Here is a 26,728-nt window from a genome sequence, read left to right as displayed (position 1 = left end):
CATAATTTATTTGATCTTACATTATTGGCTGTTTTAATTTACAGTCTTTGGTTATCATAAAGAATGTGGTGATACATCCCTATTGCTAACTCTCCTGCATATATCCATGATTATTTCCTTAAGGTAAGCTCCTAGAATGGAATTGCTATGTCAAAGGATATGCACAGAAATTTAAAGGCTTTTGATTAATATTCATTGTCAAAGTGTTTTCCAGAAAGACTTTACTAATTTATATTCCCAGCTGCTTTCGAAAGTGTCAGGTTTCCTTAAACTCTCACTAATATTTAATTTTTTATTAAAAAATGGGCTCCTATTTTGACAGGTAAAAAAATAATAACTCAGTTTTAATTTGCAGTGTTTTGATTTCCACTGAGGTTGATGCCATTTCCATTTAAAAATATGCTTATTCATATCATTCGCTAGGTATGTGACTTCGGATATGTCACTTAGAACCTGTATTTTTGTATAGGGAAATGGCTACCTGCTTCGCAGGGTTTTCATGAACATTTAATAAAAGCAATTTGTATGCCCAGGTTTTTAAACTTTTTGACCACGATACACAATAAAAAATGCATCTTCCATTGTGACAAGCATACATAAATATGTATCAGAAGTTTCGTGGAACAATACATGTACCCTTACCTAGTGTGATGCACTCTTATATTTTAAATTCTCATGCATATTTTTAAATGCCCATTGTTAGCCATTAAATTGAGCACAACCCTCTGGGTTGTGACCCACTGTTTGAAAAACACTGCTGTGGAGTAATGTATCTTGTTAGGTGCCCTTTTATCTATAGTGATTACCTCTTCCAGCCACCTCAGAAGTCAACCTGCCTTTGCATCCACTTTCAGAAAATTCACTTTCAGAAAAGCTAAATAGGAATAGCCCCAAACTTAGCTTATTGTACTCCTGTATCAAACTTTTGGTCAGTTAAAAATATTAAATACCTTCACAGTCAGAAAATGTATTTCTTTGGGCTTCTATGACACCATGACTGAATTATCAACACCACTATTATGAAATAGAGCTAATGCATTTGAGCAAAAACTCTATATCACTGCAGGAATTATATTTGCAAAACCCCAAATTGGGACACAGTATCCTACAAAGAGTTTTGTCTATAATTTTTGTTACCTGAGAAGCTAACAAAAAGGGAAAACATAAATCACATTTTAGTTGCATTTAATATAGCCCTTTTTCAATAAAACAAATAAAATAATATGAAAGCTAGATAATCCAGATGCTGTTCATTGCTAGACTTACAGCTAAACTACTTGAGGACCACTCACAAAGGTTAACCAGATGTAATTAGCGGTGACTAGAGAAAACCAAATAAGGGGGATGTTGGAATGAAAATTGCAGAGAAATAGAGTGGGAATGGAGTGGTGGTGGTTACAATATGAAAAATACCCAGGAGTTTAAGCTATTGACAGTAGAACTGTTTTGTTACTTTTCACCTCTCGTTCATCATTAAGTATGTTTTGTTTAAATTATTTTTTGGTGTTAAATTGGGAAAACTTTAAATGAGTAAGTTAAAAGTTTGATAAGCATTTACGACTCCTCCACTCACCCCTCCACAAAGGAAAAATTTTGAGGAATATCAGAAACAATTTTTTATATGAAAATAAAAACTACCAAAGAACTGTAATTTACCTTTGAGAAAGAGCAGAATATACTACTGTATCGATACTATACTGTATTTTAAACATTAAATGCCATTGGATTTAGAAAAATAACTGCCTTTCTCTACTTTAGCGGTTGTTTACCTTAATTAAGTTTATACCTGTAGTTAGAATTGTATGTGTGAGATGTTCCCATTGCATATGGTTTGAGTGCTGAATTTTGGATTCTGGTGTTTTCATTCTCTGGAGCTAAAATAAGGTTTTAAACAAGCTCAGGAATAAGTATAGAAATCTATTGGGCTCAAATGGCCCAGAAATACATGAAGGGCTCCCCAGCCTCACTAGTAATCAGAGATATGCAAATTAAAGCAACAAAGAAATACCATTTCATGCCCACCAATCTGGCACAAATTAAAGATGTTATTTGGACATTACCAAGTGTTGAAAGGAAATAATATAAGACTATTAAGAGTATAAATTGGTATATGTGCTGTGAAGAGCAATTTAGACTTATACTGTGGTACATACCCTATGACCAGGAATTCAGCTTCTAGCCTATCTCTTGCATGTGTCCCCAAGTAAACATACAGGGGCATTTATTTGTACCAATGCAGACACTGGAACAATATAAATGTCTATCAGTAAGGAAGTGGCTACATAAAATAGTCCAGTATTTTCTACTTGAAATACAATGTGAATAACATCGTTCTAAATTTTTTAAAGTTTTAAAAAGGTGAAGTCAATTTATTTTGACACAGTATAGTCAATATATCTTTTTAACATTTGATATAAAAGTCATTGAGATTTTTATATTTTTTCTAGTAAGTCTTTGAAATTCATTTTTTTATTGTGCTTAGAGCACATATCAGTTTGGATGCTAAAATTTTTGTTGGAAATACTTGATCTGAATTTGAATTTCATAAAATTTACAGTTGAAACAATAGATTCATATACCCAAGTTGTTCCATACATGCTTAAAAGTATTTCAATAGCTGACTTGGGTATCAAATAAAATTTAAACTAATTCACTTTGTTACATTAGCCATATTTCAAATGCTCAGTGGTCATGTGGCTGGTAGTTACCGTATTGGATAATGCAGCTCTAGTCATTGCATGGACTTTGGCACAGGAGTTAAAATAAATGGTCTACATATGTGTAAGTTAAAATGTGGCTGATTATTCAAATTTCACACTGTCAATAAGAGTTTTAGAGACATGGTATGAGGTTTTATTGTTTTGAGCAATTTAAAATATTCAGAATAATACAGGGAGTAATATAATATCCATGCAACCACTATTTGAATGTAGCAAATGTTAACATTTTGCCTAAGTACCTTCAGATCTTTCTCTTCAAACCTGGGCTTATTTATTTTTTATTATATATGTGTTCAGATAGTATATGGATTGAGTATCCTACAGGTTAGTTTGTAATAGGTATAAAGGTAAAGAGCACTTAAGAATATTATTGTTCCTTGAAGTATTATTGGTGTTAGAACTTAATCTTGTAACATTTAATTCATTTAAAAAGTTTATAGGAATTGGATATCTGCTAGAAAATTACTTTAGATTTTTAGAAAAGTGTTACCTATATTAATAAGAGATTCTTTTCCTTAAGTTTCCCTAGCATATATTGTCACTTCTCAAGATTTAACTTTATTTAGTGGAAATCACCTGGGAAGAGAAGAATATTTAAAGGCTAATATAATTGAAATTGCAATACTAATTTTATTTATTCATTATTTTTTATTATTTTTTAATTCTTACCTGAGGATATGTGTGTGTGTGTTTTTAAATTCATTTTAGAGAGAGAGGAAAGGAGAGAGAGAGAGAAACATTGATGTGAGAAAGAATCATCAATTGGTTGCCTTCTGTATGTGCCCCAGTTCAACGAGGGATCGAACCAGCAACCTTTTGGTGTAGGGGACCATGCTCCAACCAACTGAGCCTCCCTGCTGGGGCTACAATGCTAATTTTAAATGTAATTGAGTTACCAGACATACATGTTGATATATTTTAAAACACGCAGTAATTTATCTGAAATGGATAGGGTTTTAAATGGGGAGGAGGGACAGAGATAATGTCACTTGGCAGTTATTTAATAAATAGCAAGCCAGGTTCTTTAGCATTGGAGATGTTGCTTAAATATATATGGTGTCCCCCAAAAATGTCTACACACTGAATAATTATAAAGACAGTGTTTATTAAATATATTTCATTTTCAAAATTGAGAAAGTGTATTACATTTTTGGGGGGAACCCTGTATATATTGAGTGAGTTTGCTTGCTCTTGACAATGAGTTTCTGCATATCCCTGATCTTTTATTTATTTATTTTTATTTATTTATTGTATTTCTCTTCCCCCCCCATGTTGTTGAGAATATTACAGATGTCCCCTTTTTATCCCCACTGATCCCCTCTACCCCACATCCATCCCACCCCCAGGCTTTCCCCATACCAATGTCTGTGTCCATGGGTTATGCTTATAAGCATATAAGCTCTTTGATTAATCTCTGCCCACCCATTCCCCCACCCCTGCTTTCCCTCTGAGATCCCTCAGTCTGTTCCACGCTTCCATGTCTCTGGGTCCAGTTTGTTCATCACTTTATTTTGTTTATTATATTCCATATATAAGTGAGATCATGTGGTACCCGTCTTTCTCTGACTGGTTTATTTCACTTAGCATAATACCCTGATCTTTTAAACGTAACTACTGATTAAAGTGCCCAGGGTAAATCAGTATTATTATTTCTTTTAATAACTAGCGATGTCATCTAATGAAAGGACTGAGATAGATAAAAATTACTTCTAAAATAAGGGATAGTACATAAGGAATATAAACAGTATTGTTACTGTTTAAGTATAGTTTTATAATTTAATCTTAAATTCCAAATGGAAATTTTTAATTTATGTCATGATATTTTCTTCAGATATGCCAATTAGCAACTTGATGCCATGAAAGTATTTCTTTATTTAAAATTTTAAAGTACAGTTGACATTCAATATTACATTAGTTCCAGGTGGACAGCATAGCAGTTAGACATTTATACAACTTACAAAGTGATCCCTTCTATAAGGCTTGGACCCACCTAACACCATACAGATATTATAATATTATTGACTATATTCCTGATGCTGTACTTTACATCCCTGTGACTATTTTGTAACAGCCAATTTGTACTTCTTAACCCCTTTACCTTTTTCACCGTATTTTTTTTAAATATGCTTTTATTGATTTCAGAGAGAGGAAGGGAGAGGGAGAGGGAGATCAAAATATCAATGAGGGTAATGAATTGGCTGCCTTCTGCCCCCCCCCCCCCCACCAGGGACCAAGCCTGCAACCTGGGTATGTGCCCTGATTGGGAATTGAACCCTGACCTCCTGGTTCATGGGTCAGTGCTCACCCACTGAGCCACATTGGCCAGGCTGAAAGTATTTTTTATGCTCAGTTGTTGTGATGAAGACAATGACTTTCTAAATTAATCTTTCATTTGAATGTGCACTTAACCAACACCAAGGAATTCGGGTCATACAATTAAAAAACCGATCCTTCCAGAAAAGACATTTTGTGGTTGGTAGTGTCACATTTTATGTCTATATACCTCTGTTACGGCAACATCCCAATTTTGTGTTTTTTGTATACAGACTCAGTTTTAGAAAATACACGTCTGCTATGTTTTTGGTCCATCACCAGGTGGAGTTCTTGCAGTACAACCATGTGTTGGGTAGCCATTAGTAAAATAATCTTCGCTTTCCTCAAAGTAAGCATGTGTTTAAGAGAAAGCTAAATGTATAAGAAATTAGCTGTTGAACACATCGCGTGCTAATAGGAAGACCTGGCTGGTAGTGTGCAGTCACAGGCTTTGTACTGGAGGGCTGGGCGGGGGGACGCACGCTGTTTCCCTGATAACCCAGCGGAATGACGGTGTGCCATTGATGTGCGCAGCCCAGGTCTCTGGAAGACTCTCTGGCGCTGGAGCTTCGGCTTGCCTGGAGGCGTGCTGTGCCGCCTGGCGGTGGCCCCGAAGCGGAATTCTCCAGCGTCCACCTGCAGTGGCATGGTCATTGGTGCCCGTCCGCTCCTTGCCTTAGCCTCGCTCATGTCTTGGCCGTAGCAAGCGTTGTCCGTCTTCTCCCGCCGCGTCAGACTCCCACAGCAAGCTGAAGACTCTGCTTTCCTTCCTTCCTGTGTGTTTAGGCCCCGGAGGGTTCCCGGGAGGCGGGCGCCCCTCCACACTTCCATCCCGTTCCTGCAGCGGGGCGTTTGGACTTGCTGCTCTCCTACCCCCTTTATTCCCTCTGCGTAAGAGGGACTTCTGTACCCTGCGCTCCAGCCGGCTGAGCTAGCCCGCCAAGGCCGTGATAAGATCTCTTGATGATTCCCCAAACTTTTTACTCCGGCCTGGTTTTCTCTGCTGAGCTCCAACCTAATTTTAAGCTCCTGTGCCGAGTTTTACATGTGAGGGATCTGAACTTACTCAAAACCAAGCTCATCCTCCCCCCATATCCCTCCAATCCCAGACTTTACTGTTTCCCATCCTGGCTCCTGGCACTGTCTCCTTTCGGTCACCTAAACTAGAAACCCAGGAGACTCAGATTTCTCCTTCATCTCCTGGGTTAGGATTTCTCAACCTCGGCACTAGTGACATTTTTGGCTGGATAATTCTTTGTTGTCCGGGGCTGTCCTGTGTACCATAGAAGGTTAGCAACATCCCTGGCTTCTACTCGCTAGGTGCTAATTGCGATCTCCCTCGTTTTGAAGTGTCCCCTGGGGGACAAATCACCCCTATTTGAGAACCACTGCCCCACATCCAATCTGTCACCCAATCTTACTGAGTCTACTTTCTAAATTTCCCTTGAGTCCTTCCTCACATCTTCATCCCACCCCTGCCTCCTGCCCTCTATTTTTATAACTCTCGGGATCCTTTCGTACGGTCTGACTAGCCTGTTTGCCCAGTGTCCTCGCCGCCGTCCACCCTCTCCAGGTTGCCAAGTGTACTTTCCAAAACCCAGAGCTGCTCTGTCTGCGCCCTCCCGCGGCCTCAGGGCCCTCGTCAGCTGGCTTCTCTTTTGGCCTCGCCTTCCAGGGAACTCACACCCGCTGCAGTTCTCGCCACACAGCCAGTGTGGTGTTCTTACCGCTGTGCCACACTTGGTCCCAAGCTCTGCGCAGGCATCGGTTTCTCCGTGGTAGCCCTCAGCCGCTTTAAGAGGCTGACATGGCGAAGCGCATTTTATTGTTAAGCATACCCGTCTTCTCTCACCAAATTGAATTTTTCTAGGGTGGGAACCATCTCTCAGTTTCGGGCATGTAGTAGATATTCAGTGAAAGTTTGCATCATTTATTAGTATGCCCTGAGTGATGCAGTAATGTCCTCTTTACTTCTAGGAATTCTGTTCCCTGTGAAATTATTATTTTTTAGCCTTTATCATCCAGACTGCAATGGCTAGGCTTTTGACCACACAAGTCTTGAACTATAACTTTAAGAAATCAGCTATTCAGAGAGAATTGAAGAAAGCACTGTATTTAGTTGATATCAAATGTCATTTGCTTGTAAAACAAGCTAGTTTAAAGATTTTAATTGGATTGTGTGGATTAATTGTGCAGATTAATTAAATTGAGTGAATTAATGTGATGTGGGAATTATTTACTGGATGTAAAACATTGCATTTCTGTTGAATAATAAGAATTTGATGATTGCAAAGGCAATATCACTGTGTTAACAACTATTTTAGTTTTTCAGAAAATACATTTTTTAGAACACGTCTCTATAATGCCTGCGCTATTTAGAAATTTACCCCCATCAAATTAAAAAATTTTTTTATCAAGGCAGTAAAGACTAGAGTCTTCCACTTCCCTTCCTTACGTGCCTTAATAAATATAGTTTTGTGTGAGTCGATTTCCCTGTGAATTGGAATTGGTCACACTCAGTCTGACCAGCTACACTTATACCTGGAATTTAAATTAAAAGGTGGAAAAAGAAAACTAGAGGTTACAGCACCTTTGGAAGGTAACTCAAGTGTAGCACAGCCTCACTGAAAGTCAAGGATTGAGGGTGGGGAAGGAGGGAATGAATGAGTCCTACTCCCAATTCAGAAGAATTCTGTGTTCCCTCACAGAGCCTTGCCAGATTGTTAATGGTTATTTGTTGAAGGAAGCCATATATGATGGCAGTTAAGCCAGAAATGATGATTTCCTGTCACTTTTTAGGGAGTGACATAAAATATATCACTTCCTTTCTAAAGAGATTTTTTTTTTTTTTTTTTAAATAAGAAAAGTTGTTTTGGAGGTTTCCAGAAACAAAACTGCGAAGAGCCCGGTTACCTACGGGGAAGGTCCCTCCCTTTCTCACTGGCTCTCCAGGGACCAAAGTAGATGGTAGGAGACACATTCACAGGAAGAGCTGTTTTGTCAAGGATGCAGATTTGCCCTGCTTGTTTTCTAATTCCTCTTTTTTCCATACTCTCCTTTCCTTTCTTTAAAATTAGAACTTTTAATTTTAACTATTAAAGAATAACAGTTAAAGTTCTCTTTAAGACCTTAAGCTGCTTTAGGAAAGAAAGGTGTCGTGTTATTTGGGGGGGGGGGGGGGAAGAAAGCCTGGTAAACTGCTGTTTCCAAAATACATTTTACTCAGAACTCGGAAAATTTTGCATTTTAATACTTCTCTTATATACAGACAATCTCATACTTACTTTTCAGACTGTAAAATAATCTGTAATGATCATATTTTAAATATATTTTAAAATATTTTGATAGTTTTGGTTCTTGACGTTATAATTTTTAAAATCTTTTGTATATCTTTAAGGCCCTATTTGATCTAAGTAAAAGATACTGTTGTGGTGACATTTTGTTTTCCATATCCCTTTCAGGGTATAGATTATATTGGTGTAAACCTTCTCCATGAGTTATTTACCAGAATAATGTAGTTTTAAATGGGTAAAAACTTTTAACCTAGGGAGGGTCAAATACAAGATTTGTATTTTAACAAGGTATAGTCAGTTCTCATTCACAATAGTTATAAAGGCACCGCAACAATCAGTACATAAGCTTGTTTTTTGCGTGTTTCTGTTTAAACATACCTTATTTAATATATCCTGTTGATTTATTACTGTTGAACTCATGGCTGTCAGCTCTGTAACTCATGTCTGAGCAAAGCTTATCTAACATATATTTACTCCGTAAGGCACGTCCCAGCCTTCTTGCCCTCAGAACAGATAGCACTTCAGTGCCATGCTTGGGGTCATTTTAAACAGGGGACACACCAACAAAAAGCACCAAAATGCAAAATACCTGGTGCCAAATGGATTGCAAAAAAGGGCACCTGATTATAGTATGAGAGCTGAACAGAAAGGCAGACTGGCCTTGATCCGCCTGCAGGGGAAACGTGCATTTCAGACGACATACGTTTTTCCACTGCAAAAGACCAAGAAAGTACCTAAGTATTGCTTTTGGGGTTACAAATACATTTTGTTGAGTAGTCAAATTTGCAAATACTGAACCTGAATAATGAGGATTGACTGTAATTGTTGTAAAGAAACTTATGATTGGACACTTTGAACATTCAAATTTGAAAGAAAGTTTCTCTGGTTTTCAGGATGTGGGTAGTTTCTGGTTAGGTGGAGTCATCCTCATGGTTTTCATGTTTTGTTGTCCAGTGGAATAAAATTGGCTGTTTTCATTCTGTCATTTTATTTTCTCCCTACAGGGAACAACCCATCTTCAGCACTCGTGCTCATGTCTTCCAGATTGACCCAAACACAAAGAAGAACTGGGTACCCACCAGCAAGCACGCAGTTACTGTGTCTTATTTCTATGACAGCACAAGAAATGTGTATAGGATAATCAGTTTAGATGGCTCCAAGGTAAGTTACAGTTACTTTAAATAATCTCGTGATTTTGCTTTATACAGTATAACATTTGTTTTAGAGGAATTTTATCTTCACTAAAATATTTCCTGAGTTTTTAAAACTTAACTTTAAACCAAAATTGATCATTTTTAAGGTAGCAACATTTTTTGTCCACTAAATTACTTGGATTGACCACCTTATTTATACTAAGTTATATGTGAAAATATTCTACAAATTTGAGGTCAGTTTATTTGATAAATGTTCATTGTATGTCTGTTATATGCCAGGCATGATGCTAGGGGCTAGGAATATAGTGGTAAACAGAGGGGCACAGTTTCCACTCTTGGAGCATACGACCAGGTGAGAAACTAGAATTCTTTGCACATAAACTTCTGTAGCCTAGTATGCAGTTCAAAATCCTTCAATCATATGAAGTCTGTCAGCATCAGTATTAAAGCTTATTCTGAGCATCCCTCATTCTGAAGAGAAGAAGCATAGGACAGAACCTATGTTTTATTTTTAGGACAGGCAGATAGTCTAATATTTAAGAACATGGGCTACCTGCATTCACTTCTCAGCTCTGTGATCTACTAAGTTTTTCACTTTGGGCAAATTACTTTACTTCTCTGAGCTTCATTCTCACCTCAGTGCTGGCAGTTGTAAGGATTAAATGAGTTAATATCTGCAAAGACACTTAGATCAGTGCCTCATGGATAGGATACTCTTCAAAAGGAGGTGAAATTCCACTTTTTCATCAGAGAATTTTGAACAACACATGCAGATAAAGAAGTGCCACACGTCAGATTCTGGGTATAAAGTGTGTGGAAAAACGAGGGCTCCCTTGTTTTTCAGGCTTTCCTGAAGCCATGAGGCCTTTCTATTCCCAGACGTTTTAACAGTTCAGTGCAGGGGTGAAGAGCACAGACTGTACAGCAGACTGTCTGGTTGAGTTTTTGCTCCACTACTTACTAGCCACGTGACCTAGAGAAAGATATTGATGTCTTCGTGCCTCAGTTTTCTCATCTGTGAAAAGGAACCAGTAAATTACTTATGTCATCCCATCGTGGGGGTGTTGTGAAGATTAAATAAATTTAGGAGAAAGCACTTCAAGGGTGTATAGTAATCACTGTACAAACACAACTGTTATTGTTACCATTAATATCATTAAGCTATTAATTATGTATTAGTGGTTTTGGGGAATAAAAGAAAATTTAATGTTCAACTTTCAGCCTTTTCTGTGTGCTCGTTTCTTTATCTTCTTATCTAGATTATAGGACCCTAGGGGCTATTTGTACTTTGTCTGGTACATGTATTTATTTGAATAATTGATCTTATTTTCATTTTCATTTAGAGGATTTAAAAGGACTTGGGAAATAGTAATAGTTAATTTCTGTGAAGGCTTTTTTTTTAATGAAGGATAATTTTGTTATATTTTCTTATTATTTAGTGACACTAGCAGATATTAATTATTATTAATTTATACTCTAGAGTGTTAATTTATTTTTTCCCCCCAGATTGTGACCTTCAGTTCTCTATAATCTATGTTTCTCTCTTGGCCAAAACTACAGATAAAAGGTCGTTTTATTAGACAGGAGAGTTAAATGATATATAAAATAAAGTTCAACTGAAGTGGTCCCATGTCCCATGTGATTAAATAATCACATGTGTCTTCCTTCTGAAGCAATATGAACTATTGCTTCTGGCATTTTTATTTTTGCATATACTTTGCAGCTTGTAATTATTAGGCTCTTAAATAACTCTTGTGAAAAAGTTTTTGTTTTGTTTCTTTGAATAAAAGCTACCCTCTGTAGTAGTTACATTTTTTTATCATACTTTCCATTTTCTTGTTACCTTTCTAAACTGATGTTGTTAACTATTGCAGTTCCTTGCAGGAGTTGTGGATTTTTTTTGGTGTTTTTTTTGTTTTGTTTTAGTGTTTTGTATGTGTTTGTTTTGATAAGCAATAGTGGTTTATTTGATGCAGCTAAATGAGTGTTTTTCTTCTTACCACCTTCACTTCTATTTCTGCACGACATGGTGAGTTGAAAGCCTTAGGTGCCCTGATTAGAAAATGTCCATTTGTTCTCACTTAGCACCTTTTCTGTGTATATCAAGTTTGCTTGAAGTTTTTCTAATCAGCCTGCAGAGACATCAGCTGGCCAAGGGCCAGGATCAGGGCACTACATGATCTGTAATGACACAGCATTTCTACTTCTTTTCCTTGAAAGGACAAGAACTTTGGGATTGAGAGACATTTTTATTTTATAGAACTAAAATTTTTATTTTAAATGGATTCACTGTAGCATTCTATTCTAGGAAGTCTAATAAATAATTTTTTTAAGGAAAGGTTCCAAATGGGGATTAAAATGGAACACTTAAAAGCAGAATGAAGTTCATCTGAAATAGTTAAAACCGAAGGTCAGTGATGAACAGCACATGGGCTGGTTTTCTTAGATGCCTGTAACACCTACTGCTACCTCACTTTTTGAGATACTAGGATCACATGTTAAATGCCCTTCTCTTCTTGAAAACACAGATGTGCCTTCCTCAGGGAATACTCCAGGACCATAGAATCTAAAGTAGAGCCTCTGGCCTCTCAGTCTCTGTCACATCCTGGTCTCGTGGTCTTCGTAAGCACTGACCACTCTCTGAAGTTACTTGGTCAGCTGTTCATTTACTTGTTCAGTGACTGACTCTTCTTGCTCTAGAATGTGATCCACAGATACATTGCCTCTGATTGTATCTCAAGTTTATAGAATTGTGCTTGACATGAAATAGGTACTCAGTAAAATAGTGGAATAACCAAATGATTCCTTACCGTCTGTTAATGCAGTAGTCTCCCCCTTATTTGTAGGGGATACTTCCAAGACCCTGAGTAGATGCCTATGACTGCAGATAGTACCCAATTTTTCCTATACAAACATAGACTTCACAGCTTCTCTTTGGTATATTCAGATTGCCAGCATCACTACTCTTGCGCTTTGGAGCCTTCATTAAGTAAACTAAAGGTTACTTGAACACAAGCACTGCAACACTCGACAGTCGCCCTGATCACCTAGGCAGATACTAAGGGCAGGTAGCATAGATGGTGCGGCTGATGCTGGACAAAGGCACGATTCATGTCCAAGGCAGGGTGGCCGTAGATTTCATTGTATTACTCACAACAGCATGCAGTTTAAAACTTGTGAATTGTTTATTTCTGGAATTTTCCATTTAATATTTTCAGACTTTTGTTGATCATAGGTAACTGAAACCACAGAAAACAAAACTGGGGGTATAGGGCGACTACTGCATATTCTTTTCCACTTAATCTTTTCATTTGATGACAGCCTCACAAGTTAGTGCAGTTGTTAGCCACAGTTTACAGGATCTAACAGGACATGCTGGGAAAAGCAGCTTTTAAATTGAAGAGTAAGGAGGTTTATGAGTATATAAATTCTGTAAGAAGTAAAAAAAACTACTTACGGGTTTGACAACATGTACGTTTTTATTATGATAATATTTATAGTTCTAGTAGTTACCCTATTTCCATGTTGTCACTTGCGATACTATAAACTATTTTTATAACTATACTGTATACTTAATGTTGTGGCTCATTAAGAATCCTAAGTTTTTATGTATCTAAATAGTCCTGTCTTTTAAATGTCTATTTGCTAATTTTGGAAAGGTTCCTCATACTTGTTTTATTTTTCAGGCAATAATTAACAGCACCATCACCCCAAACATGACATTTACTAAAACATCTCAGAAGTTTGGCCAGTGGGCCGATAGCCGGGCAAACACTGTTTATGGACTAGGATTCTCCTCTGAGCATCATCTTTCAAAAGTAAGTTAGTTCATCAGATCTAAGTGGAAATCTTCATCTTCAGGTCGGGTGTCTTAAATATATAGTAGCAAATGGAGAGTATAAACCATAGGAGACATTTGTTTATATTTAATATTCTCAGAACTGTAGTGACTTTAGAGCATGAAGAGATCATTGGTTCTACTGTCAATTGGAAAATTCGTTGTACACATTAAAAATAGTCACCACTGATTGAGAAGGATTTGCATGGTTAACTGTGTATGACAGGAAATAAAAGATGGGAATTAATCACTTGAGAATGGACTTTGCTCAGGACTTGACTCCCTTAGTTGGAGATGGTCTGCAAGATAGATAGACACCAAACTCTTCTGAAATGCGAAAACTCAAGCTGATAATGATATAGATTTCAACTTTCTAATGTGACAGCAGACACATATAAATCCCTGTCTTTAGGGAAAATTGTGCATTGTCTGGGTGAGAATTACTCTGAGCTCTGTGATGCAATACAGAGACCCAATAGATACTATGAGGAGTTCTTGGAAAATACTAAGTGAAATACTGCAGCCAGGAAAGCCCAAATAATACAGCGCATCACCAGGTTAAATATTGGAAGTAAAACAGTGGTCCTGTCTATAAGCAAAAGCCATGCAGTGTTCATACCAGCAGCACCTTGAGCTCTGTGGCTGTCACGTGGAAAGAGTTTGTAAGGAAGAAAGGAAACCATCTCGGGATACTAACATGATGAAGACAATGAGTATTACTTTTGCTCTTCAAATTTACTCTTACCAGACCCAAGATTTATGCTTAAAACTTCTCTGAAGCATTCAGTTAAAAGGATAGCCCTACATTTGAAACACTTTACATGTATTTTGGTGTACACAGGATCTGATGGCTTGAGACTTTAAATTGTTGGAGTCATTCAGATTCTTAAAAATGAGTTCTTTTTAAAAGTTTTACACTTGTGTGAATATTTATTGACTTTCGGTTGTTATTAGATAGTTCAGTGGATGTCACATTGAAGGAGTATGTAGGAAATTAGTATGAAATAAGCTACTTTGTTTCCTTTTGCTTTAGTTGTAAACATTCCTTAATATTGTTTTCAAATGTTATCTTTTTCATATAAATTGTAGTTTAATGCTCAATTTTAAGACTATTTTAACTTTTGCCTTGGTAATGATGTCATTCTCTATAGGATAATTAAACAAATGTTATCTTACATCCATCTAATTTTCTAAATACATTTTTTGAACTGGGGTAGAGGTAGGAGTTTTAGATTCAAAGTATTTCAACATAACAGGGACACAGGCATCTGGTTGAGCATTTTCCTTCCATAAACAATCCCCTTAGAAAATTATATGTTTATTCTAATACTTTTGCCATTACTCAGAACCTCTTTAGAACTTTTCTTTTGGAATCATCTATTATACACTATAGGAAAAATTAAAACTATAATTATATTCCACTTGCTGAATTTCTTGTTAACAGAGGAACCAAATTGTGGATGTTAAACTAAGTTTAATATCTTAAACTTGCATGAAATGATTTTTGAGCTTAAGTAATTTTGGCTATAAAGTTTTTCATTGTGTCTTTCAGGTTACTGGGAAAGTAGCTAATGTAATAAAGGAATGGTTTATTAGATTCTGTCAATTATACTGTCTCCTCTCATTTGATCTTTTTTCTGGGAATGGCTTTTATATTTCAAGAATTTTACTTTTCTTTCTTAAAGTTAGCATATGCTTTTGACCAAGCTTACTGGTAGTGAATCCTAGAGTTCTGCATGTGGATTGACTATCAGAAAACAACCAGGTAGCTCTCAGAGCCACGTCTAGTTTATTTACTCACTAGATTTGGCTCCAAGAGCTTAGTTAGTCTCTTCAGAATGTTTCGATCCAAAGATGACAAGGTCACGATTTATTCTCCAAGCTCCCTTGAAGACTAATGTTGATGCTTTATAGACTGTAGAGGACCCAACGGAGTTTAGAACATTTTACATAAATGAAGCAAACATATAAATACTCTGGCTCGTTTTATCATTAAAATGCATAAATGAATGCAAAGCATTGTGGGGGGTTGGAGAAGGCTCTGAAGGCAGCGCTGGACCACAGCCTCTCAGAATAAGCGAGAGCAGCATTATTAGTAGACTGTGGTCTGCTAAGGTTGATGTGTGAGAAAAATTACAGTTATGCCTGTAGTGCGTGCCGAGTCGTATTTATCATGGAAACCTGAAGTTAGCTATAGATAGGTCTTTGTGAAGTTGAGAAGGGTGTTCAATATTAACTGCTTTAGAATGCTAAATTAGTGTAAGAAAAACTTTCTGTACTACAGATTACATAAAGAGAAATTAATTATGGTTTTGTTTTTACTTTGTTTCCACCAATGTGAATAGCACCTTTTGAGACTATTCAGATTTTTTTCTCTAAGGAGATATTCTGTTTAATTAGAGGAGTATAGTAATACAACTCAGTTCACTCATCTACAAGTTGTAGGCGGGGCTGACAGCGTTTAAGGCAAGAAAGAAAAGTTGCAATGACATCTTTAATTTTGACCTTCTTCCATCTCCGAAAGCACGTCAGGGTCTCATGAGCCTATCCTACCAAAGCTTTCCTTCCCAAGATGGAAATGAAATCAGGGCTGGCTTACAGGGTTTGAGGAGGGAGCGATAATTTCATATTTTTCTTGACAACTCTAACCAGGTGTTTTAAGTTGCATAGAGATTTTAGGTTTTTTTAAATCCTCACTCGAGGATATGTTTTCATTGATTTTAGAGAGAGAGGAAGGGAAGGAGAGACACACATAGATGTGAGAAAGAAACATTGACCAGTTGCCTCCCCCCACGTGCCCCGACTGGGGATCGAACCCACAACCTAGGTATGTGCCCTGACCAGGAATAGAACTCACACCCTTTTTGGTGTATGGGATGACGCTCCAACCAGCTAAGCCACCCAGCCAGGGCCAGATTTTAGATTGTTAAATTTGGTTATTTTGTAACTGTAACTTCCTCTCTCTGAGAACAGTGGTAAACTAGTATCTACTTCGAAAACATAGATAACTGTGGCCACGACAGTTATAGATTGCTGTGTATTCCTAAGAATTAGCATTTTATGTACAGTTCCTAATTATTAGTATTTTTCATTGTTACCAATCTCAAGGACCTTTGTGGAGACATACTATTCTTTCTACTGCTGTACATTAGCTGTATAGGAATCTTTAGAAATGAAGTTTTATCAATGCTAGTTAGTGATAACAGTAAATGTTGCTGTTTGTATTGTTGAAAATAAAATACCTTACATAATGTAAGAGTTTATATTATAGTAAAAGTTAAAAGCATGCTTCAGATACTGTGATGTTTAGGAGCCGATCCTTAAGAGATTCCGTTTTCTCCATGATAAACAAACATAGTATGCCCATCTTTACTGATTCCTCCCCCCACATGTACCCTGCCCCCCACCTTGGTCTTAGTAAAGTACATCTGAACAACCAAGAAGGGACATAGGTAAGCTAGCTGACACCAGATTCTAACATAGTTATATTGTGATGTTTTTTAATGCGATTTGTCAAAGTACTTTACAATGTACATGTTTTGATATTTGGTTTCTTTTTCCTTAATTTTCATATTATACTTGTAATTGATTAGAGGAGTAGGTTGCTTGTATAAGAGTCAATAGAGAAAGTAAAAGAAAACTAAGGTAAAAGTGAGCATTACAACTTATTTTTATTAGGTTAATGTATATAGTCTTTATACATTCAGTTTGCAGAAAAGTTTCAGGAATTTAAAGAAGCTGCTCGACTAGCAAAGGAGAAATCACAAGAAAAGATGGAACTTACCAGTACACCTTCACAGGTGGGTATTTAATTTCTATTCTTATTTATGAGCCTTGTGCATATTTAGATGGTTCCTATATGCCAGAGTTAGACTTAACATAAGGCAAAATTAAGATAATTTTCGAAGTGGACATAGAAGTGTACCCGTTAGTTCATCTGTACTAGTGGAGAAAGAAAGGTTTATGTCCTATCTGCCAGTGTCTACAAGGATCTGGGGGAGGGGGTATTTGCTTAGCAATTAAAACTCAGATTTTTAAAATATGCATACAACTTAAAAACAATTGTACATACAGAGCATAGATTGGCCTATTGTGTTCTGTGGTGGTCGCTGAGGTGTGGCTACTGGAGGAGACACAGGAGAGGCTCAGGGAAGCAAAACCTTATTATGCCCACAGGTCCTAGAAGCAGGAGGCACACCAGGAAGGCTCGGGGTGGTCAGGAGGCAGAAAGCAGGAGGGCAGGGAAAGCTGAGGGTAGAGCCTGTATTGGGGTTTCCACAGGAATGGCAGGGCAGGGCGGGGTACCAGTTTAGGACTTGCTAGTTTGAATAATTTCTGAAGGCCTTAAGCTATAGGGGTGGCCCTTGGTTGCCTGGTTCCTGGCCCTGGATGATTGAGGTAGAGGGATATTGCCTCCTGGGGCACATGGGCCAGGAAGAGGAGCTGTGGCTCTCGACTCATTAGCTTCATATAAAAGCCATGCTCCCACGTCAGCCCCTTGCTATGCCTAAGAACTGGCTGGACAGAAGGGTCTTTTTAAAGATGTCAAGACATCTTAATATGCAGAAAATGTAAAAATTTAACAGCACAGTTTGTTGTACTTGATTTTAAAATGTACTTAAATCTTATAGCCGGGACATCTTACGTTATGCTCAGCACTGAGACCCAAGGGTTTTATACAGGTATCACTTTTTCCTTTGATGAATGAGTTAATAGTACCTGTTAGTTGTTCATCGTAACCTTTCTTCAGTTGGAAACTAATTGTATCTCCAAGTGAAGTTCATTGAATAGTTACATTTCAGTCCTTTTACAGAGGTTTTATAAAGTATGATTTATATAGAATGCCAGTTATTTCAGTTTTTTAATATCAGGCTTTTATAAAATTAATTTTTATTTCAATCGTCATCTTAAGAGTAGAGTTTAGCTTTGTGCTGAGTTTTTCTCTACAGTAACTGTTTCTGAAGTTTACTCAGGAGCTTTCTGAGGACGAGATGTTGCAGATGCTTCTCGGGAACACTGCCTGTCGTGGCAGGTTAACCTAAAGCTTTCTTGAGGAAGTCAGTGGAAATCGCCTTGGGATTTAGTGGCTAGCCCCGCGACTGGAACATTTTAGAAAACGTCCCCTATTCACTTTCCTCCCCGCCCTGGCACCACACTCTCTCTTTGGCAGACCCTGCTGGTGTGAAGAGTTTGGGGTTTATTTACTTACTTACTTTTTTGAAGGCAAAGAGCGCTCCCTCAAGTATGCTTACGGACGCGTTTCCTCGCAGCCCGAAGGTGCGCTGCGCTGCAGCTTCACCCCGCGGCCTCTCGCGGCCGGTGACCCGGCTTCTCGGAAATTTCCCTCGAACCTTATTCCCTAAGTGCTCTGATGATACAGTGATACTTTACGCATAAAAGCCTATTTAAAATTTAATACCAGTGCGTGCTGGGAACTTCAGTTCCTCGGGGGCATGGCCGGGGTGTGATGAGAGGCGCCGCGGCACAGCTGGGAAGGGGACGCGCAGGGCTGCCGCGAGGCGGGAATGGACCGCACTTCGCCTTGGTACTTGGTTGCTCTTTCTCCAGTCAGAACTTGGTTAAGTTACTAAGATACCTGCTCCTCTCTGGTGGAGGAAGTGTCTTTACTTTCATCGAAGGGATATATCCAAGATGTTTTTATTTGGATAATGCTATGAAATATAAGGAATAAAGACATATCATATGTTCATCAGCGTGGGAGAGCCAGAATATACTGGCTCTAATTTGTCTTTTCAGAACATCTGAAGTCTGATTGTCAATTGAATGTACAGAAACCAGAGAAATAGTGAAACAAAGAAAAAAGTATTCCTTTTCATTTCTCTTTTCTCCTTTTTGTGACAGTCTGTCACAGATGTCATTAATATTTGTTTCAGTTTGAAACGTTTGAGCCCTGGCCCCTCTGAATCTATTCAGCTGGAGAACAGAGCTTGGTTCTCACCGGTTTAACCCAATCTGCTAAATTAAGGCTCTGCCTGGAGTACAGAGTATTACTCACGAATTCAGAGAAGGGATCAGAAGGTTAGATGGGATAATCAATAATAGTAAGCACTCGGTTGGACATAGCTTTTGTTTTTACTTGAGGAGGGATAAGCAGCTGGTCCAGAGTATGGGTTTTAAAGTCCGACCGGCTTAGACGTAAAACCCTTTCTCTGTCACTGTGTGATCTTGCAGAAATCGTGTGTCCATCTATAGCGTGAGTTTGCATTCCTTGCCTTACAGGATGGTTGGGAGGAATAAGGGTGACGGTGGCCGTGTTACTGTGACGAGTGACATTATGACGGTGTCACACAATCACGCAGCAGAGGCTGGCTTGGAATCTGGGATCTAACCCTTACTGGTTTTCTGATTAAACAAGTTATTATTTTTTTAAAAAGTCTACAAAATGGGAATAAGAATATCCCTGTAAAGGGTTTTGTGAGCATTAGACGAGAATTACAAAGTGCTTAGCATGGTAAAATCAGGAGGACGTGGACCTAGGAGTCTCTTTGTAGAACGTATGTGTGGGAGCGAGTGAGCGGGTGTCAGGGTCAGGAGGGGCCAGGAGAGAGAGGCGCGAAGGAAGGGACCGTGGGGGCGCGTTATCTGAGACAGGAGGGAGGGACAAAAATGGGCTCAGGTGCCGATACGAGGGAGGCTGAGGAGGCCTATGCCGGTTCCGTCCCATTTCCCCGGGGAAAGAAGAATTCAGTCACCCCCTGAGAGGAGGGGCAGCTAGGAAGAGAGGCTGGAACCGAGGTTGGAAGAGCGGTTAGGGAGAGAAGAAAAGAGGAGTGAAGTGGGAGTGCGCGATTAAAGATTCCCGGCGCTGCGGGGCATGCCTAGACGCAGAGTCCACAGCCACCTTGGTGGCGCCCAGCAGCGCACGTAGCGGCGCTTTCTCTCATAGCTCGTAGCGGCTTGGGCGTGAGAATTGGGAAGGAAGGTTCATTCTGTAGGAGATTAGCAGTTGACCAGGCAGGTGTTGCGGAAGGTAAGGAAGCCCGAGAACCGGGACGGTGCCCGTGAGAGTGTAAGAAAGGTGATTGGCTTAGTTATAAAGCCAGAGGGGAGTAAAGCCAGGCCGAGCCTGGCAAGGCAGCATGTGAGCGGAGGCCGGAGATTTTAAGTCTGATGAGGCTGGGGAGCAGGTGGAAAGGGAGTGGGTCAGGTTGAGAGGCCAGGAGGGGGTATAGCGACAGGCCCTCTTATCTGTTGGAATTAAAACCAGTAGTTAATGAGTTCATCTAAAAAGTCCGTTAAATTAAAACTCAATACTGTTATGTTTATTTTTTCATCCATATTTTGATTTAGAGTTGAAGCCTTTTCTTTGAATATGCCTTTTGATTGGAATTCCAACTTGACTTTCTTACATAAATTATACCAATAATTAATTGCCTGCAATTTTCTGGGTATTTTTTTCTCAAAGTACGGCTAACCCTTGGCACTTGCAAGGAACTCTGAATGCTTTGGTATGGGGCGTAGGGGGAGTTTCACCCAAACACAGTGAGATGTGAGCTGCTTCAACTTTTTCTGCTAAATAGATACTATTCCCATTATTCATTTAGTAGGATTTGACTTTGTTGTAAAACAATTTTATGTTTCACAGTGTACTGTAAAGTTTATCCAGGCATTGGCTGTTGGTGGAAACAGAGGACTTAGGAGAAAGAGTTCATGAGGGAAATTAAAGGTTGAAACAGAGGTTCCATTAATATTTGAAACGTAGTTAAGTGTTAATGTGGAATCAAGAGGGTTGTCTTTTGACCTTTGATAGCTTATATAATTTCTTGCATTTTGGTACTATTAGTTAAAATATATTTAAATGTGAAATAAAATGTACACAGTGGTGTAAAACCAGAAGCTCCCAAAAGAAAGTGTCGCTGCATCAGTATATTTCCGTATTTCTTCCCAGCACTTCACGTGCAAGATTTTTTTATGTAAAGTATGTAAATTATCATAACCGAGACATCTCCTTACATTCTCATATGTTTTTCTCCTAATTATAAGCATTTTCCTGTATTACACATATTCTCCTTGTTTTTATTTGAGGAAATCTTATATTCTTCTAAGTTGACAAATTATGACATACCTAACCAGTTCCCTGGTGATATTTTCTTCCCTAACAACAGCCTAATATTTCACGTGTGAGGTTTTCTTGCCCAGAGATCACAAGGGGTCCGCCAAGCTGCTCTTTCGGTATCTGGTGCTGGGACCTCACCCGCTTACCGGGTTTATCAAATGACCCCCCCATTCTGATTTCTTATATCAAAGTTGGATAATCTGATAACGGCAGATGCAAGAATAAGTGTCAGCTTCAGTGTCATTTTAAATTCCATTTATTTTCCTGAGGGGTAAATTAAATTTACCTTCATAGGCAAACTTAATTAAAAATAGAAATGAGGAAATTTTGTGAAGAAAAATAATTCCATTTTGAGTAGCGGGCAAGAAAAGCCGACATACACCGATATCATTATGTATGTGTGACAGAGGTGTTTCTGACTGCTTTTCTAAATAATTCTAGGAATTGAAAAGTAGGGCAGATAAGAAAATTAAAACGTGAATATTTTCCTTCCTACCCTCCCAAATAAAATCACCTCCTCCTACATTTTTTGTGCCATCTTCTTTTCCCTCTTAAGTAATTCTTTGAATATCTTTTATTCTAACCAGTTAGTTGCTTATGTAAACCCAAAAGTGTTTCAGTTCTTTGAAACTACATTTCTAAATTGTATTATGTTTCACACAGTTTTCTTACGAAGTTGCCTTGCTTTAAAAAATTATTTCTCCTTCAGATTTCACTCTTTAAATCTTTGATTCAAATTTCAATTGAAATAGTGGTTCATAAGTAAGCATACATCAGAGTTTTAATTTTAAGATGATCTTGTGTATTGTAGTAGGAGTATGACACTTTCTTATCCCCGACCCCCTACCCCCTTTTGTTTTTAAGGAATCAGCAGGCGGGGATCTTCAGTCTCCTTTAACACCAGAAAGCATCAATGGGACCGACGACGAAAGAACACCTGATGTGACACAGAACTCAGAGTCAAGGGCTGAACCAACTCAGAATGCATTGCCATTTTCACATAGGTACAAATTCAATTCAACCATCATGATTAAGTAAAATACGTAAATATGGAAAGTTTTTTGGGTTTTGGATAAATCTTACAGTTATAACCCTGCGTGAAAATTCCAGGTCGGCTCTTTTTAACCATTTCTGTTAACCTCAGAAAATTTTTGATAATTTAGAGTTGCCTAGATGGGCTTTATCTGTGTAGAAAAAGGGCTACTGAGCAAATCATTTGTTCAGTGAAACAATATATATATTATTGTAAATCTCTTCCTATTTTTTAATACGGTCGTTGAAAGGCTCCCTCTGTTAACCTAGTTTCCATTTTCATGTATGGTCTGAGGATTATAATTTTTAAAAAATAACTTCCTACTCTGACCTTAAGCTTCACCATAGTCTTAGAGGTGATCTCACTGTATGATTTCACAGAAGGAAGCAAGTTATTGCGGTAACTTCTAGAATGAACCTGTTAATGCTCATGTGAGAGTTATTTTTGCACACCAACTAACAGAAGATAAATCTTCACATGCTTCTGAATTTTAAAAGAATTTGATATTTTAAACAGATACAGTTTATCCTGAATGTGTTCCATGCCAGTTACATTAATTATGGGCCATATTGTGGTATTTTTGTAATGTAAGGAGATCTGTGAAACTGCAGTGTTGCAAATGTAAACAAGTGCCTGCCTGTCGTCGTCTTAAAGTTCCTTTTTCTCCTTCTTCAGAAATTTTGACTGGGCAGTTTTAGTTGAAGTTAAAAAAACAGTTTTTCTTATGCATCTCTTTTTGGGACCAGTTTTTTAAAAATCAAATTCTTTATCATATTCAGAAGAATTGTGAAGTGAGGTATTCCAAACTCTCTTTCATGAGAATCTTAATTTTTATTGAATTTGTTGGATATTAAGGGCATAGGATTAAACATATTAGAAACTAACATTGAGGGACCTGATGGTCAGGCTCAGGAAGATGAAGAAATTAGATAAGGTGTTTTTTAGGAAGGAATGGGTAGAAACTATTTGACAGTGGGGCTATTCTAATTTTTTCTAAAAGTGCTAATAATTTTGCATCAACAGTAGACATATGTTGGAATCATCATGGAGCTCATGCTTTAACTATTGCAGATTAAGCAGATTCTCTTCTATAGCTGTAAAAATGAGTGAACACATGAAAACTATTAGTCCTTCTGATCTGAAGACTATATTTGTAAAACATACAGGTTTTAAAAATATGCAATTACAGTGAAAGAGCAATGTGATTGGTATGTAATTTTAAAAAATATTTATGTTGAGGGAGGAAAATGCCCTTCCTATTAAATTATATTTAACATATCTGTTTAATAAGTAGATTTAACTACACTGAGCATAATTATAAACTTGATTTCTTCGGCTAACAATCGAGTCATGTGCATTGATTAGTGTAGCATTTAGAAATAGAACTTTTGTATTTAGTATTTGTAAATGCTATTTCTAGTTTATGCATTCAAAAGTTTTCTGAATGTATATTGTTGTGCTAATCCTTGGTATTTGGAATTTCTAACTGGGGTTGGTCATCGGTTGATTTTCTCTATTCCTGGGTGTCTAATAGGAGTTACTTACTTTGATTTGAAAATAGAGCTTCTTTGACTACTGGAATTTATAGATTAGCCATGGAGATATTTGAGTTCTGAAAATAAAACTTCAAAGGTCAATTTAAGCTTGTAATTACATAATCTTATAGTTTTCTTATTGTAAAAATATTTTAGCTATAGGGTTTTAGACTTTGTCTGTGACCTTATTTTGATTCCTGCCTGATGCAAACGGTGATGTATTTTGTAGTTAATACTAGAATCCCAAAGTGTCAGTTAGAAGATACCTCAGAGACGGTGTCATGTAGGATTTTTCAAACTCTGGTAATTTTAAATTAATTCAGGTTATTCATGACATTCTGAAAAATGAAATATAATAAAACCAAATAGGGAACATCAGAATAAAAGTCACATTAAGAGTATAAACTTTGGCCCAGCTAGAGTGGCGTGGTTGGTTGGGCATCATCTGTGCACCAAGGGGTTGCTGGTTGGTTCCTGGTCAGGGGCACGTGCCTGGCCGTGGCTTCATTCCCTCAGGCGAGTGAAGAGGGCAGCTGATCAGTGTTTCTCTCTCTCTCTCGCTCTCCCTCCCTCCCCCTCCTTTCTCTCTCTTAGCATGTCCTCAGGTGAGGATTAAAAAAAAAAAAAAGTAGAAACTTCATTACAGTAATGTACATATTTATATGTGTGCTGGATTGACTGTTCCTGACGTCCTGTGTAGAGAAAAGAGCACCGTTTCATGAATTAGTGACAGAATGAGTATTAAAATAATTTCTGTTAAATCTCAAGGTCGCAAGTGCTTAAGCTTGGTGTGCTGTTTGTTCTTTTTTTGTGGCCAAGGAAGATAATGAAAATCTGTTTTAAGGTTTATTTAGACTATTTGTCTTTCTTCCTTAGTGCATTAAAAGTTTTATTTTTCAATTACAGTTGATATTTAATATTGTATCCGTGTCAGGTGTACAGCATAGTGGTTAGACATTTAGATAGCTTATGAAGTGATCTCCCCGGACGTCTGGTACCCCCACCCAGCACCACATGGTTAGTGCAGTGCCGTTCGCTGCATTCCCTGTGCTGTTCTTATTCTAGCAGGAGGGAATGAACAGCTAAACAGAAATACTTTGCCACCATCTTTCTGTTCTGGTTGATAATAGTTTACTGATAAATAAGGAGCATAATCACTAAAATGTCTATTTTTTTTAAAGAAAGGATATAGGGAACAGTGATCTACTCAGTCATGTTACTTAAGTTGATTGTATGCTCAGCAGGTGTGGCTCAGCGGTTGAGCATCGACCTGTGATCCAGGAGATCTCGGTTTGATTCCCGGTCAGGGCACATGCCCGGGTTGCGGGCTCGATCCCCAGCAGGGGGCGTGCAGGAGGCAGCCAATCAGTGACTCTCTCTCATCATTGATGGTTCTCTCTCTCTCTCTCTCTCCCTCTCCCTTCCTCTCTCTCAAATCAATAAAGATATATTTCTTTAAAAAAATAGAGTTGATTGTAGTAATAGCTACTTAGCAAGCCAGTTTGTACTGTTCTTAAAATTCAAATTTGATGCCTAAATCTCATGAATTCATTCGTTAACATATCAAAAGAAGACCCTGATTTTCATTTGATCCTGAAAATTTTAGTGATGTGGTTATAGTTTGTTCTTTACTCTGTTAGCTTTGTGTATTTTTTAAAAAGTACTACTTAGCTTTAAAAATATAAGCAAAATTTTCTGTTACTCTTTAAACCTGTACAAATTTTCAAACTTATGTGAAAGAGAGAATACTATTATGAACTCCCATGAACACATATATCACCTAGCCTTAACAGTTATGAAAAAACGATCACTCTTGTTTCATTCTGTCCCTTTTGATTCTTCCAGTTCTGGATTCTTTTTAAGACAAATCCCAGACATATAATTTCATCCACAAATACTTTCTTTAAATTACTTTTAAACTTTTAAAAAACTTATTTACGGAGCTAATGCAACTTGTTATTTTCTGTGTAACTCAGTGGCATTATAAGGTTACTTGAATTATTTACTCTTTTGTTCGGTTTTTAATTATACTGCATAACTAAATTTTAAAATGAGTCGGCTGCTCAATACTCCTCAGTCAAGTGCTATAGTACTGTTTTATGTCCTTGTCATAAACTATGCAAAAACATTCTCATTGAATCAGTTTAATAAATTAATACTTTTTTAGTCTATTCATTTAAATGCTTTTAAAGTTTAAGGATGTGAAAAAGAAGCAGATCATGAGGATGAAAATGTTTACTAATTTCTTAGGGGATATGATATTAAATTATATCTAAATGGCACTTTTTCTTTAAAAATCTTTTTTAAACTAAATGATAATATCTTTTTGCGAATGAGCAGGCAAACACTGTGACTCACTGGAGTGTTCAGGGCATCCTTTGAGACAGTAGTCTTAGATGAGCTATGTACTAAATGAATTGGCTGTGTACTAATAGACTAGCATGTACGTGTGGGGGACGATTTTGTTCTTTCATTCAGTGTGTGTTTGCTTCATAGCACCAGTTGCATGAGAACTGAAATATACTCATTTCTTAATAATAAATTCTTGGATTTTTTATTTTTAAGATTTAAAACTAAAATTCTCTTGGAAACAGTTTTATAGTATCCTAGTGCTGTTAGAATATATTACTGAAATATAATGCTGAAAACTAAAACTATTAATTTTGTTTATTATCAATTTATGATCTTCAGATATGCAGTAATATATGATAAATAACTGCTGTTATATATTTGAGCATTCCAAACAGATATATAGACATTAGTAG

The 26,728-nt window shown here is 37.5% G+C and overlaps 1 protein-coding gene across 2 annotated transcripts in view; it reads left to right on the top strand.

Annotated features, from left to right (window-relative positions):
* HOMER1 (homer scaffold protein 1) overlaps positions 1-26,728 on the top strand; it is a 91,074-nt gene that overhangs the window by 20,923 nt on the left and 43,423 nt on the right. For both annotated transcript variants that reach the window (XM_016210367.2, XM_016210366.2), the window contains exons 2-5: positions 9,331-9,487; positions 13,167-13,298; positions 17,026-17,118; positions 22,260-22,399. In XM_016210367.2, the coding sequence (XP_016065853.1) occupies positions 9,331-9,487; positions 13,167-13,298; positions 17,026-17,118; positions 22,260-22,399 (522 nt within the window). The remainder of the gene's footprint in view (positions 1-9,330; positions 9,488-13,166; positions 13,299-17,025; positions 17,119-22,259; positions 22,400-26,728) is intronic.

This window comes from Miniopterus natalensis, chromosome 3, assembly GCF_054644295.1.
Source record: "Miniopterus natalensis isolate mMinNat1 chromosome 3, mMinNat1.hap1, whole genome shotgun sequence".
NCBI classification, from domain to species: Eukaryota; Metazoa; Chordata; class Mammalia; order Chiroptera; family Miniopteridae; genus Miniopterus; species Miniopterus natalensis.
This window is presented reverse-complemented; position numbering and strand designations above follow the sequence as displayed.